Source organism: Amphiprion ocellaris, chromosome 11 (assembly GCF_022539595.1).
Source record: "Amphiprion ocellaris isolate individual 3 ecotype Okinawa chromosome 11, ASM2253959v1, whole genome shotgun sequence".
Classification (NCBI taxonomy): domain Eukaryota; kingdom Metazoa; phylum Chordata; class Actinopteri; family Pomacentridae; genus Amphiprion; species Amphiprion ocellaris.
In genome coordinates, this window is record NC_072776.1 from 16,353,500 (window position 1) to 16,366,999 (window position 13,500).

Below are 13,500 nucleotides of genomic sequence, written 5' to 3' on the forward strand. Positions count from 1 at the left end.
TCATGGTACCTTTAATCTGAATGGTGTATGTAATAGTGTGGTAAAGTAAGTGGAGGTCAGCTGCTGCTAACATGCAGTGATTTAAGTGAATTGTGGCTGATGAGCACTCCCATACAGAGAGTAGAGTGCATCGAGTCGAGAGGTTAATATGACAGTGAGAGGAGCCTACAGGATACCCGAAAGGTGATTTATAGTAAATCACAGCCACCCATTTGTGATAATCAACAGTCAGATTCAAGCGTTGCCTGGAGCAGCAGTGATGAGTCCCAGAAATGATTGAAATAGCTTTTCCATGGGGTCTTGAATAGGGTGACTTTGCTCTTTGCCAACCAGAATTGCCAGTTTTTTTTGTTTTTTTTTTCCCCCTTATAGTAGGGGGCTGGGAAATCACAATGGACAGCAGACATGTCACTTTAACAGAATAGTACTTTACAGAGGTTTTTGCACTGTTTTCATACTTGAAACTAGCTTAGAAAAACACCTCATTGGGGCTAAGAAGAGCATCTGTCTCACATTTTTAGTGCATTAAGACATACTTTCCAGTGAAAATGGATTCTCTGTCCATCTGAATCTGGTGTGTCTGAGATCTGTAAAGCAATGTTTCTATACAAATTTGCCTTATTTAAGTCTGAAATATATTATTTTCTTTCACTGTGATAATGATAAATTTGTCCCAGCACACAATAACAAACGATCATTATTTCTCAACAGAATTATCCTCCATTCCTGCACTACAAAGCAAAGCATTCACAACTGAAAGTAGTATCACTTTATCTTTAGATATTCTCTGCAAGGGCGTGATTTCTCCACACATTAAGCAGGTGAATACAATTAATCTGTCATTAAATTTTCAAAAGTTTCAAACAACAGCCACTTAAACCCATACATCCTCAATATATACCTGGCAGATTAGATACAAGAGGCAAGGGAGATTTTAAATTAAACACAAAAAGAGGACAAGATAGTAATTTCATTGGCAATCTGTTGTCTGCCTCTTAGCAGTATGCCGATCTAATAATGGCGAACACTAATCCTTGAAGACGATCACTTACCTGCTTCAAGATGGTATAGTTTGAGCCATCCACACTCAATTTGCGTATTTCATGGTGGTCTGCCATAATGAGAAAGGGCTCTTCAGCTGTAATGAGGAACATGGAGTGTTAGAGGACATATACAGCATTGAAATTCTGCAAATGGAGAAATGAAAAAAAAACACCTAACCTGACAAAGCCTTGCATGTATTCGGGTTGCGATCCAAGGCCTCGTAACCATCCACGCATAAGCACTTGAAGGACCCATAAGTATTGATGCAGCGCTGGCTGCAAGGGAGTGTACTGATACATTCATCCACATCCACACAGGTCTTCCCATCGTCCTTCAGATGGAAGCCAGGCCAGCATTTACACTGAACATATAAAACACAATCAAAACTTCGAAGAAAAAAAATCACGAATGCAGATAACGCCGGACAAAGCATCAGTTTAGCTGTAGTGCCACTTGTACTACTGAAATGTTACACAAATGATTCAAATTCTATGTTATGACCCTATGTAAAATGTCTGAAAACACTTTACACTTGAGTTCTCTCCGTATATGATGCATCATGTTATAAAAGCAGTGCAAGTTGTATTTTCACAGCAATTTGAGAGCAAATATATTTTACACTCCAAAATAGTTTTCTCAAAGTAATGCAACTGAGCAATGAAAATGCACTCAGACCAAGCACCATACATGTATGATCACATCAAAGCCAGGATACAGATACACTGTTTCTGGGCTCAAAAGTTCCATCTCACATCAGTGACCAGGCCCCCAAAAAATAACTCAAAGTGCTTGTATCAGCTGCTCTGAACCCAGTGCAAATCCCTTTCTTATCCAAAGTTATAACCTTGAGGGCCTTTCTGCTGATCTTCCTGGTCGGGTCACAAATGGATGAGCTAAGAGTCTGCAGTGATGTGCTCTGTCCAGCTCTGCCTCCGTCATGACAACGAAGAGGAGTTTTTCTGTGCTTTCAGCCACTTTTCTGATGCAGTAAACACCATCTTGTGGAGGAGCAGGAGAGGAAAATCCAGGGATGGAGGCACAAAAGTACCACGGTCTGACACCAGGGACAACCATTGAAACACTTCAGCGGTTGTGGCCTTGACCTGGATTCATATCTAACATCACATGCCACCATTGCTCGGCAATCGCACGGCACAGTCAGGGAGCTTAGATCATTGTTGGCATATCATTAAACTCACCTTACAGTTTTCAAGGTTATTCAAAAAGTGAGAGACTACATGTATATATGCCCCTACCCGTCTTTTAATGATGTGCAGAGTTAGGCTTGATTCATCATCTGGCATTAATCATTCATGTCCACACTACTACTAAAATAGGCTTCACTTTTTACCTGCTACTGAATTGGAAATGATGTTAATGCTTACAACTGCTGCTTCTCAGATAAAATCTCACACTAGTAGTAATATGTAATATTGTAATGCATGTCACACTGTCTGAAGTAGGCCACATTATAGCTGTGAATCATCACTGCAAATAACTCTCACTGTGTACATTTGCATTACTTTGTTCTACTGTTGTACATACAGACAGGTGACAAATTGAGTCCTTGATTGCTACAGTAAAAGGATCTGGATCCTTTATCCTATGATGAATCATTTCTATCCTGATGGGAGTGGTCTTATCCTGGATGACAATACCCACGATTCCACGACACAGTGGAAACTATGTGAACCATATGCTATCGTCTTCTCAGTCACCAGATTTCAACCCAATTGAACATCTATGGAAGACTTTGGACCACCATCATCAAAAGACGAAATATCTTTTGGAAGAATGTTGTTTGATCCCCCCAGCAGAGCTCCAGACATCTTGAGAATCAACACAAAGGAGCATTAAAGCTGTTCTAGCGGAATGTGGGGGTCCAACATCTTACGGAAACCCTTGATGTTGGTTTTCTTTTCATTAGTCTCTTGTTCTGTACTTTTCCAATTGTTATCTCGCCCATCTGCACTCTTGCTTGCTTTAACTTTTAGCTGGATATACTACTCTTTTATCAGAACTGTGTCCAAAAATTGATGGAGAATGCACTTTGAGGCTGTCAAACAATCACTTACCTTGTACCCCACAGGAAGATCCTGGCAGTCCTGCGTGCACCCACTGACTCGGCGGTTCAAGCATTCGTTCACATTGCAGTTCCTCTCATCTGACCCGTCTCCACAATCATCTCTCCCATCGCACAGATTCCCCTCAGAAATGCAGCGTCCATTGGAGCACATGAAGAAGGATCCATTGCACAAGCTTCCTGAAAAGAGCAAGACATGACTGTCACTGGCACAACGCCCTGTAATACTTCAAGAAAGCTGGGGGAACGTTTTTGACCTGAAAGTGGATCTTGACAGATTAATTCCTTCTCGGGGAATCTCTTCTTGTTGTGCCGCCTTTTTGTTTCCGGCATATGTACCCGCCACTTTCCTGGAAGAGCGGCGGTGCTGGTGACACTGATGAAGAGATTCCAGCTGAAAGCCAAACAACAGTCTTACCTGCAGCCAGACATTTGAGGTTCAGAGGCAGTTCGTCAGAGTGGTCGGGACAGTCCGCATAGCCGTCACACTCCCACTGAGAGCTGAGAAGACAGCGGCCGTCCCCACAGCGAAACTCCCCCGATCCACAGGAGCGATACACTGAAGCAAGAGAGACACTTTCAAGTTAACTTGGCAGCGTCATAGCTTTGTATCGGGGTGTAGCTTTATCACAGTGAAGTGTCAGTTATGGAAAATAAAGCAGCACAGGCAAGATTTTTATGGCCATTGTTCATATTATAATGATGCACCCTCATAGTGTATATAGAATCATTGCTGATCAACAATTCACACCATCTGGAGGTATAATAGCGTTCACAGCTGCAGTGGCCAATATTTCAAGTACAAATACACATATTTCATCAGCCAGTCATCATAAATCAGGGCTGCAACAGAGAGTTCCTTCGACACTGCGAATTGTTAAAGCCCAAAAAAAAGCAGCTGAACAGTATGGTTACAAGTAGCATAATAGCACGTTAATATTTTTAAAAAGTTCAGGCTACTCACAACTCAAATTTATCAATATAAAGAAAAATCTAAATTCCATCACTTCTAATAATAGTACTGTATAACTTTCATAGACAGCTGGTCCGGACAATATAGTAACTATATAAAACAGTCCTCCAAAGCCATTTTTCTTTTTTAATATGTTAATGTGTCTGGTTTTTACACGACCAGTATGGTTCTATAAAGGGTTTGCGATCAGCAATGAGTGTAAATGGTTTAACTGCGAGTCCATACCAGTCTGTGGTCACATATTTCGATTTGACTTTATTTTGGTCTCATTGCTCTTCTTCAGCTGCTGAAGCTGTCGCATATATCTATCAAACTGGAAATCTGTCCACCATTGCTATTTCAGTAAACTTTGTGTTTCAAACTTTCCTTGTGCAGCTTTTAATGGGAGCATATTCACATCCCACTGGTGAATATCAAGTGCAAGCAAGCAAGATAAATCTACTTGCCACATTCCAGTGACTCATCAGATCCATCTCCACAGTCGTTATCGTGGTCACAGACGAATCGCTGGGGGATGCATGCCTTGTTGCGGCAGCGAAACGAGCTGTCATCGCATGTGTTGTTGGGTGCTGATGCACGAAAAGAAGAGAGTTCAAGAGCTAATCAATGGATAAACATTTCCTTCTCAGCATGGCATGCAATATGTCTCCAACATAACGTAAGCCGTATGCTAATCCACTGGTCTCTGTGTTTTCTAATTGTTGTTTTTTCATAGTTAAGTAGGCTTAAATCAAAGCAGAAACAATCCAGACTGCACCGCTTAGCGAAGGCTGCAGCTGTGCAAAAAAATTCACATTATTTACTATTTCTCACTGTATGTATGTGTTTTGTTTTTCTTCTTGTGAATAAATTGCAATGAGCTATTCAATATTTTGCGATAAAAGAAGGCAGAGTTTACCACAGCCGGCTGCAGAAAGCTCATCACTCCCGTCAGGACAGTCTCTTTCACCGTCACAGAGCCAACGTTTTGGAACACATGCGTAAGAGCCAGGGCAGCTGAACAGCCCTGGGGCACAAGTCACTGCACCTGAGAGGAAAACAGGACACATGGTGTACTTTCAAAAGCCAGTCAATACAGTGAGTAGAATGTACAACAGAGATAAAACAGTATAAAGAACTGTTTTTAAAATTTTGTTAGGATGTTGCCTTCTGTTATCAGCAAAGGCTTTCGAGTCATTTCAATACATCAAAGCACCTCGTCCTGCCCTTACAGAATATATCAGACTATATTAGATATAATTTCGGGTATGATTTTGAACTCATACTCCCTTTATGAACCCCGAGAAACTCTAATTTTCATTGTGCAGCAATTTTTTGGTGCAGAACTAACACATAATGACCTTGCTTTTGTGAATAACAATTATTTACCTGAATTCTATGAGTCAGCAATTGCCTTTATCTTAGGACTGCCCTTTAAGGCAAAACAGACCAGAAGACAAATTGGCTGCACTAAGAAAAAAAGGTAAACACCGTACTTCAATTAGGCATGCGGACCCAAAATGCACATCTTGCTTTTGACAAGAACTACACCTGAGAAATCTTTGGACCATTCCATTAATATTCACCATCATTACAATCAAATTACACCAATCAGCGTTCATACAATTCCACTCTCTTTATTGTGGTTGGATTGGTTTTGTTTTATTGTAGAATTCATTACACTCACACACACACACACATATCATTTGCCCCATTGAAATTGCTATGCCTCTTGGGCTTCAGTGCTGAAAAAAAAATCTATTTGCCTCAGTGCTCCCTTGAATTATCAGAAATGCCTATGGTCTCATTTGTTGCCTCATTAAGATTGTTTCATTTCTGTCCATTCCTTTCCATGTCTTCTAGAGGAACACATGAAACTACTACAATACAGCGAGCGCAACATTTTATACCAACAGCATATTCCTGATGACCAAAGGGCACTAACCGCAGATCTGTACGCTCTCGTCAAGACCGTCCTCACAGTCATTCTCCCCATCACACAGCCATTGCTTGGCGATGCACTTGTTCTTCGAGCAGGCAAACTGGTTCCACAAGCATGAGGAATCTGTAGAAGGCAGTGGAAGAGAAATTTCAATGCCATAAATCAAACAAAGTGAGGAGGAACCAACAACAAAAGCGCCATACCCTGTAGAAGGGACAGAACATTTTTAATCAAAACACAACAAGCGGGCTACCATTTATTTGCCCCTTGGCTTGCTTGTTTTTCTCTGCAGATTTTCTGCTTAGCAGCCCTCATGAGTAAAGCTGCCTCACAAACATTGTAAATAGTACTTTTTTCCCCTATTCTCTCACAAAAGAAGACATCTGATGAATGCTCCCAGTTACTGTGCAGTGAAATAAAATAAAATCAACTGAACACAAAGAAAATACCTAGATTAAAGGTGCAGTCAGCGACTATAATCCAATATATTTTTTGTCAAATTCAGCAAATATCTCCTCGAGGTTCGCTAGCTGTTCGTTCTGTGTTTGTGTGTTGGTACACAGTCCTGGCTGGCTTCCCTGGAAATGGGAAAAAGACAAAGTGGCTCGAACTGTGCCACACAACAGTATTCCAGCCAGTCAGCAACAGGGGGCGATCATGCTGATGCACAGGACAGAGGGGGGGAGAAGGCAGTAGGAGTGAGAGTGACAGTCTGGCATATGGCAGTGTACTGAAATCCACAATATATTTGCACTGGCAAGAAGAAAAGATAGCTGAGAAAAAGCCAAAGAGGAGAAGGTCAAAGAATAAAAATTTAAATAAACTGCTATGATCTGGCTGAGACTAACAGACATGTCAGAAATTTGACCTCCGCTGTAACCTTAAAAAACATGAGTTAACTGAATTTCAGATGCTCAGTTAATTGAAAATGATCTTAAGAGTTATGAAAGTGTAACACAGGTTTAGAATTTTTTTAAAAAGTAGACATTTTATGTTCAAGTAACCAGAATTTAGCAAAAACTGAAATGCTGACATTCAGTAAACTACAAAAGACAATGTGATTTGACTAAATTCCTTTATGATGTTTTGCATAGCAGAACAAGGGTCAATATTCTGTCCAGTTTGCTAATGTTGCAATAGCTAATCAACACTGGTTAGCTTTAAATGACTTGCCCACTGACATTCAGCTAACTGTCTACTTTTCTAACTCATGCTGTTGTTATGATGCTTGTTATAGTAACAACATCCATCCATCCATTATCTATACACTGCTTAATCCTCACTAGGGTCATGGGGGGGCTGGAGTCTATCCCAGCTGACTCAGGTGAAGGCAGGGGACACCCTAGACAGGTCACCAGTCTGTCGCAGGGCTACATACAGAGACAAACAATCACTCTCACATTCACACCTACGGGCAATTTAGAATGATCAATTAACCTCAGCATATTTTTGGACTGTGGGAGGAAGCAGGAGTACCCGGAGAAAACCCACGCATGCACAGGGAGAACATGCAAACTCCATGTAGAAAGATCCCTGGAAAGCCGGGACGCGACCCGGGATCTTCTCGCTGCAAGGCGAAAGTGCTAACCACTACACCACTGTGCAGCCTTGGTAACAACATATTTGCAGGTATTCTCTTTTTGAAGCTGGTGTGCTGTTTTTAGGACTTGTTCTTTCTGCATGTTAGCTTCACAACAGCAACGTTAGCAAGAGTTTGCAGACACACAGTCTCGCTAACATTAGTGACACCATATCAAGGTTTTGTCCATACGTTTGCAAAGGGCCACAAAGGGCTACAAATAACACAAATTTTCTGGCACAGTGAGATTATTTAGTTTCATGTAAAGTTTGAAATGCTATGCTAGGTAACTAGTACCTTGTTTTTTAGCTTAGCTACAAATCTACTATCCTGTTGGTCATTGTAGTTTGTTATCAGTAGTTTTGTACAGTGATTCCAGTACCACCTACAGTGAACGCTTAGTGTTGTCAAGAGTGCTCAGTTAAATATCAACATTTTTTCTCAAGAATTGCTCGTCTGCACCTTTAAATATCTTATCAAAGCACTCAAGTATTGATCAAAAGTAATTCTCTATTATTTGTTGAAAAGAAACTAGGGTTCAACGGGTGTCAGGAAACAGCTGGATGTCAACTAAGAGCTGCTGATTGCGGTGCAAAAACTATTGTGTCAAAAATGGATACCAATATATTCATAAGCTGTGTGGAATTTGTGTCACTGAGTCACCTATTCTCCCTGGGGAGCCGTTCTCTGGTCTCATTCTCTCAGATGTCAAGCCGGGCAAAGTCTGCCAGAGCTTTGATAAGATGTTGAGAGAAGGAAGAGAGATGTGTGCTCCAGGTCAAACCACAGTACAGGGAATTATGGATCCAACTAAGGGTGGGGGGTAGTGATGGGGGGCACCTCACACTGCGTTGCTTTCCTTCCTGTCACACTTTGTACATCACACCGGCTTTATGTACACGTCCCGATACTATGATGTAAGATAAGGACGAGATAAACATTAGATGGCTAAATCTGGAAACCGTGATTATCCAGACTTTCTGTGTGTGCGATACCGAATTTGCACTTCAAATGCAAACAGCTGCTTCAAGTGTAGAACAAAATAGCAGGTCTACAGCACATTAAACGTATCAAAGAAAGTCTTTCATGTCTCATTTTCAATAGTGTTTCACACAGGAAGAAAAGCGCATTATGCATTGTGAAATGACAAATGACTATTTCATCTAATCAGATGTGAATTTGAAATTTCTCAAATGTAATGACATTTTCCTCAAACCATGTTGCCTTTGCCGTCAAATTATCAGTGGCTGGAGCTTTTTATATGATAATTAACTCAAAAGGGATATTGTCTATTTGTCCTGGAAAAGCTATTCAGTTCTTCAACTTCTCAAAGAATTATGGCATAATTCATATCAGCTCTGATATACGCACATTTGAAGCATGGGATGTTATCATTTCATACAGGCCAAAATGACATTTCTAGATAACGGAATGGAAATGGCATTCATGTGTTATGCATCTCTCTAACAACATTCATGGGCAATTTAGAAAATAAATCAGATAACTCGAAAAGCTTTAAATGTGAAAGCTGGATTGCACTGAACTGCCTCCTTCCATTGTTTGTGACTAAATGAGAACAAAGGGGCTTTTTAATTGTACACAAAGACGAAACAAGATCTGCATCAAGTTCTGTCATTACTGTAAGTACTGTGGTCATATTTTATTTTTGCTATACTTAATTATGACATCAGTGTCAGACTGATGGGGTCTGGCTGGTTTAAAGGCAAAATGAATCCCTCGAAAACTAGTCTGAAGTCTGCAGCCCCTCAGCTCTGTGAAGCTGTACCTAAACACCCATACATGCTAACTTGCCCACAATGATAACATGCTGATATTAAGCAGGTATAATGCTTAGCATGTTGGCATGCTAACACGTTTAAAACACTTAATACAGAGTGCAGCTGAGCCTGGTAGAGATGTGTTTAGTTTTGTTGGTATTTTGTCAGAAACTGAAAGATCAGTTCTAAATCTAAAGCCTAAATGAATGCAAACCTGCATGTTCTTTGACACAAAAGTCAGGATCACCTAAATTATTAGCATACATTGTTTAGAGCTCATGAGTTGTCAATAAACTATGTTATTCTAATCTACTATTTAAATTTGACTATATTTCACTGGATATTCCAATTTGAAAGCTTGACCTGCTTGTGGCCATACACATGTGTATACAAGACAGATGAAGCCCCGGGGTCTGAAAAGTAAAGCCAGTAAGGAAAAGTCTTTTTAAACCTGCATTCTTTCATCAGATGGCAACTAATGTGTTTTCAAAACAAAGTCCGACTGCATAGAAGTCTATTAGAAAATGAGGATTCCTCTCACTTGATTTGCTACGCCAGTAAAAAATTTCTTAATGAGTTTCTGGTTTCAATCACTACTTTCAAGAATTTTTGAAGACAGCATGATGTTCATTTTATAATTTATGACCCCATTTAGAGGAAACTACACAATAGAACAGGGTATGTTTCAGGGTGAGGCTACATTGTGACTGACAGCTTGCTACCAACTTACTATGTATAGTGTCCTTGGGTTCTCCAGAAGTAGCACCTTACTCCTGGTTTCAAAAGACCAAGATAAATTTGCAAATTCAAGACTTCAGAACGAGAGTCCAGAAACTGATGGATGATGTCACAGTGTATTATATTATATTCACATCTGGGCTTGCAAGTTGAAAGGTCAAGAGATTACCAGACTCGCTGCAATTTATCCAGCAATTACAGAGACTACTCAATGACAGTAAATGTGTCATTTTGTGATGGTACTAGAGGAAAAGTACAGGTAGTATCAGAATCATTAGAACTCATCCTCCTTGTACTATGAACCTTGACACCAAAATTCATCTTGATTTATCCAATGGGTATTGCAGTCTAGACCAAACATCAACATTGCCATTACCGGAGTCATGCTAGTAATGTGTATGTGTATGTACAAAATGATAGGCAAGAGACATCCTCAACATATGTGTATATGTGTTAAATGGAATGTATTTAGTGTTGATGAGTGCAAATTGAAATTGTGCTCTTTCACTTGACAGAGAATGTAATGGAGTAATGGTCTGCATACAAACAACAGCATTACTGAATGACTGCTGAATGACCTCTTACACTCTAAATGCCCTACCTAATACAGTCAGCCTACGGAATAGACAACACAACAGACCGGCAGTTCAAATACACGCGTCAAGTACTTTTACATTAATCAATTCATTAGATCCAGTTACTTTGTATATGTGTGATCATGATGAAGCCTAGCAGCTACTCTGACCACCTACATGAAAGCACCCGGCGTGTTTTTCTTTGATGCCGAAAGCAATGGAATGTGAACGGGGATGTGTGTGAGCTGTTGGTTTTGTGTGCAAATTACGTTAATCTATACCATGACTTAATTATGGTCCTCCTGTTAAACTGAAGAGATCTTGACTTTGTCATAGTAGGTTCTGCATACATTAGCATGCATCAAAGCAGAAGTAAGAATGCTCTTGCTGCCTCTGGCAAGGGAAGGAGAGGAGTGGTATTGTACTGTGTAATCCTTTCATATGTCACCATTTTCCACTGAACTCATATTTCCATTTTCAGTATAACAGTTTCAGTGACTGATGGCTCATTAATTAATTGTTACACTGCAAGTGCTGTATATTATAATTCAAAGAGAAGGGGGAGATGTGTGTGTCCTCAACAGCCTCACTCTGAATTCAGGGTCGGAATTAGACTTTCAAACAGGCAGCAAAACTCACTTGAGAAATCTCAAACACACACAATAAGGGGAAGCAAAACAAAGTGAGAAGAAATTGCCTCATGGCAAGATAAACAATCATCTCTTGTCCTACTGCCTCCTCCTAACATATTTTACCTAAAACTGTTGCAGGCCTGGATCTATTTAAATGACAGAAACATTGCAACAAATAGCTTCTTGTTAATGGAAAATAAATACCCTTCCAACTGCTGACAATGTTGTGTACAGCAACAAAATACCTCATCTATTATTTCAGTTTATTGTGTAAAAGCTCTTGGAAGAGAGGTAAGATTTGTTGGCTCACCGCATTGGAATTCATCTGCTCCATCTTCGCAGTCTTTCTGGCCATCGCACAGCCACACGCTGGAAATGCAGTTCCCACTTGGACAAGCAAAGTGGCCCTCCTCACACTTCTGCCCATGGGAAACTGGGACAAACAACAAAACCAAGCCGGTCCTTTGGGCATTAGCAATGATTGAGGTCATTATCTTTTCCTAAGCTCTCTCCGAATCTCTTATTCCACTGTCATAATCATCTCTGAAAATTGAGATCTGTCGTAAGTCTTTTCTAATTGAAGCTGGCTTCCTTGAAGTGCCTCTGAATGCACGGACAAACTGTGTGTCTTTGTGTGTGTTTATGTTGCTGCTCACCCTGGCAGTTGGTCTCGTCAGCATAGTCCCCGCAATCATTTGCACCATCACAGATCCATGAAGGGTGGATGCACAGTGAGGTGGAATTGCAGCTGATGAAATCTTTTTCTTTCACCCCAAGCTTGTAAAAGTGAGAGCAGCCGGTGTGGTCTGAATACAAAACACAGCATCATAATAATTGTCTTCTCACAATGCCACAGTGAACGGGGAGGTAGGAAAAAGGGGAGCAGTATTCAATCTGATCCAAGAGATGAGCAAGTCACTGGATCCATTTGATGTGCTGGAGGTGCAGGTGTGTGTACGTTTTCATATTAACAGCAATGCAAAGCACAAGCTGAAGGACTTACTGCAGTTTTTTTCATCAGAGGCGTCGGCACATTCGATGACCTGGTTACACCAGGCTGAGCTAGGTACACAGCTTCCATCCCTGCAAGACGATTCTGATGAGCCACATGTGACATCTGGGGGAGAGAATTAGCATTTCAAAAAGATACCAGAAAAGAAACAGTACTCAGGCACAGTTACAGGTATGGCTCATAACAATACGTAGAAAGTCTTTCTGAGAGCGGTGAAAATTAGCTCCAGGTTGCAAAATGCCAGGCAGAAAAAAAAAAAGGGTTTTCATGAGTTTCAGTATCTGTTTAGTTGGACTGCCACTGCTATATAAGCTGACTGAATGCTATGACCCGCTTAGTGGTGTGCAAGAGCAAATTACACTTAATATGCAAGATGAGGCTTCTTGGTTGTGTTGTTCATTTACCAATCACATTCTGAGGTCATTTCACTACTCTGCATTTTATTATCAGCATACAACTTGCTAACACTAGAATTAAATGTTGGAACAGAAACAGAAAAAGTTATTGTTCATGTCATATTAAAAAGAATAGGCTAACGATGACACACCATAGTGAGATAAACTCATTCCTGAAATCTCAGACTGCTGAGTTAGAAGGTCTACATTAATTATGAACCTACTGCTGTCTCCTTGTGGGCTCCAGTGAGCTTGGTAAGAATCTATATACCTCAATATTTTACCACTATCACCAATTACAGCATGGAAATAAACGCTGTAATGTCACATCCTAAATACCACAGAAAATAAAATTACTGGCCATAATGAAAATATTGTCTGGACTTCAAAAAGCAGTTTTTTGGAGGGTAAGAGTTGGGAGTCTCTTTGAATTTGTGCACTCTTTATGATCTTGGGGCTCATTAAACAGGGAAGGCTTAGCACAGCATGTGGCCTAGCGTGCAGTATTAACATAAGCATTTGTGTGACTTGGATTCTGCCCTCAGAGGCAGGACGGATAGAAGAGGAGATCAAACGGCTGCGACTCACTGTTACAGAAAGCTTCATCAGAGTTGTCCCCACAGTCATCGATCCCATCACAGAAGTGGCTATTGGCCACACACCGCTGGTTGTAGCAGGGCCGAAAACCCTTCCGACAGCTCCTGTTGTCTGAACAAATTGAACTGCATTAATGTGGTGAAAATGACCACAATACTTCCTGAATGAAAGTG

The 13,500-nt window shown here is 40.6% G+C and overlaps 1 protein-coding gene across 9 annotated transcripts in view; it reads right to left on the reverse strand.

Moving 5' to 3' along the window:
• Positions 1–13,500, reverse strand: part of lrp1bb (low density lipoprotein receptor-related protein 1Bb) — a 279,672-nt gene that overhangs the window by 52,740 nt on the left and 213,432 nt on the right. For all 9 annotated transcript variants that reach the window (XM_035952736.2, XM_055015178.1, XM_035952733.2 and 6 more), the window contains 11 exons: positions 13,319–13,438; positions 12,327–12,440; positions 11,980–12,129; positions 11,634–11,756; positions 6,025–6,144; positions 4,999–5,127; positions 4,547–4,669; positions 3,546–3,686; positions 3,120–3,307; positions 1,222–1,405; positions 1,053–1,138 (listed from right to left, as the gene is read on the reverse strand). In XM_035952736.2, coding sequence (XP_035808629.2) covers positions 1,053–1,138; positions 1,222–1,405; positions 3,120–3,307; positions 3,546–3,686; positions 4,547–4,669; positions 4,999–5,127; positions 6,025–6,144; positions 11,634–11,756; positions 11,980–12,129; positions 12,327–12,440; positions 13,319–13,438 — 1,478 coding nt within the window. The remainder of the gene's footprint in view (positions 1–1,052; positions 1,139–1,221; positions 1,406–3,119; positions 3,308–3,545; positions 3,687–4,546; positions 4,670–4,998; positions 5,128–6,024; positions 6,145–11,633; positions 11,757–11,979; positions 12,130–12,326; positions 12,441–13,318; positions 13,439–13,500) is intronic.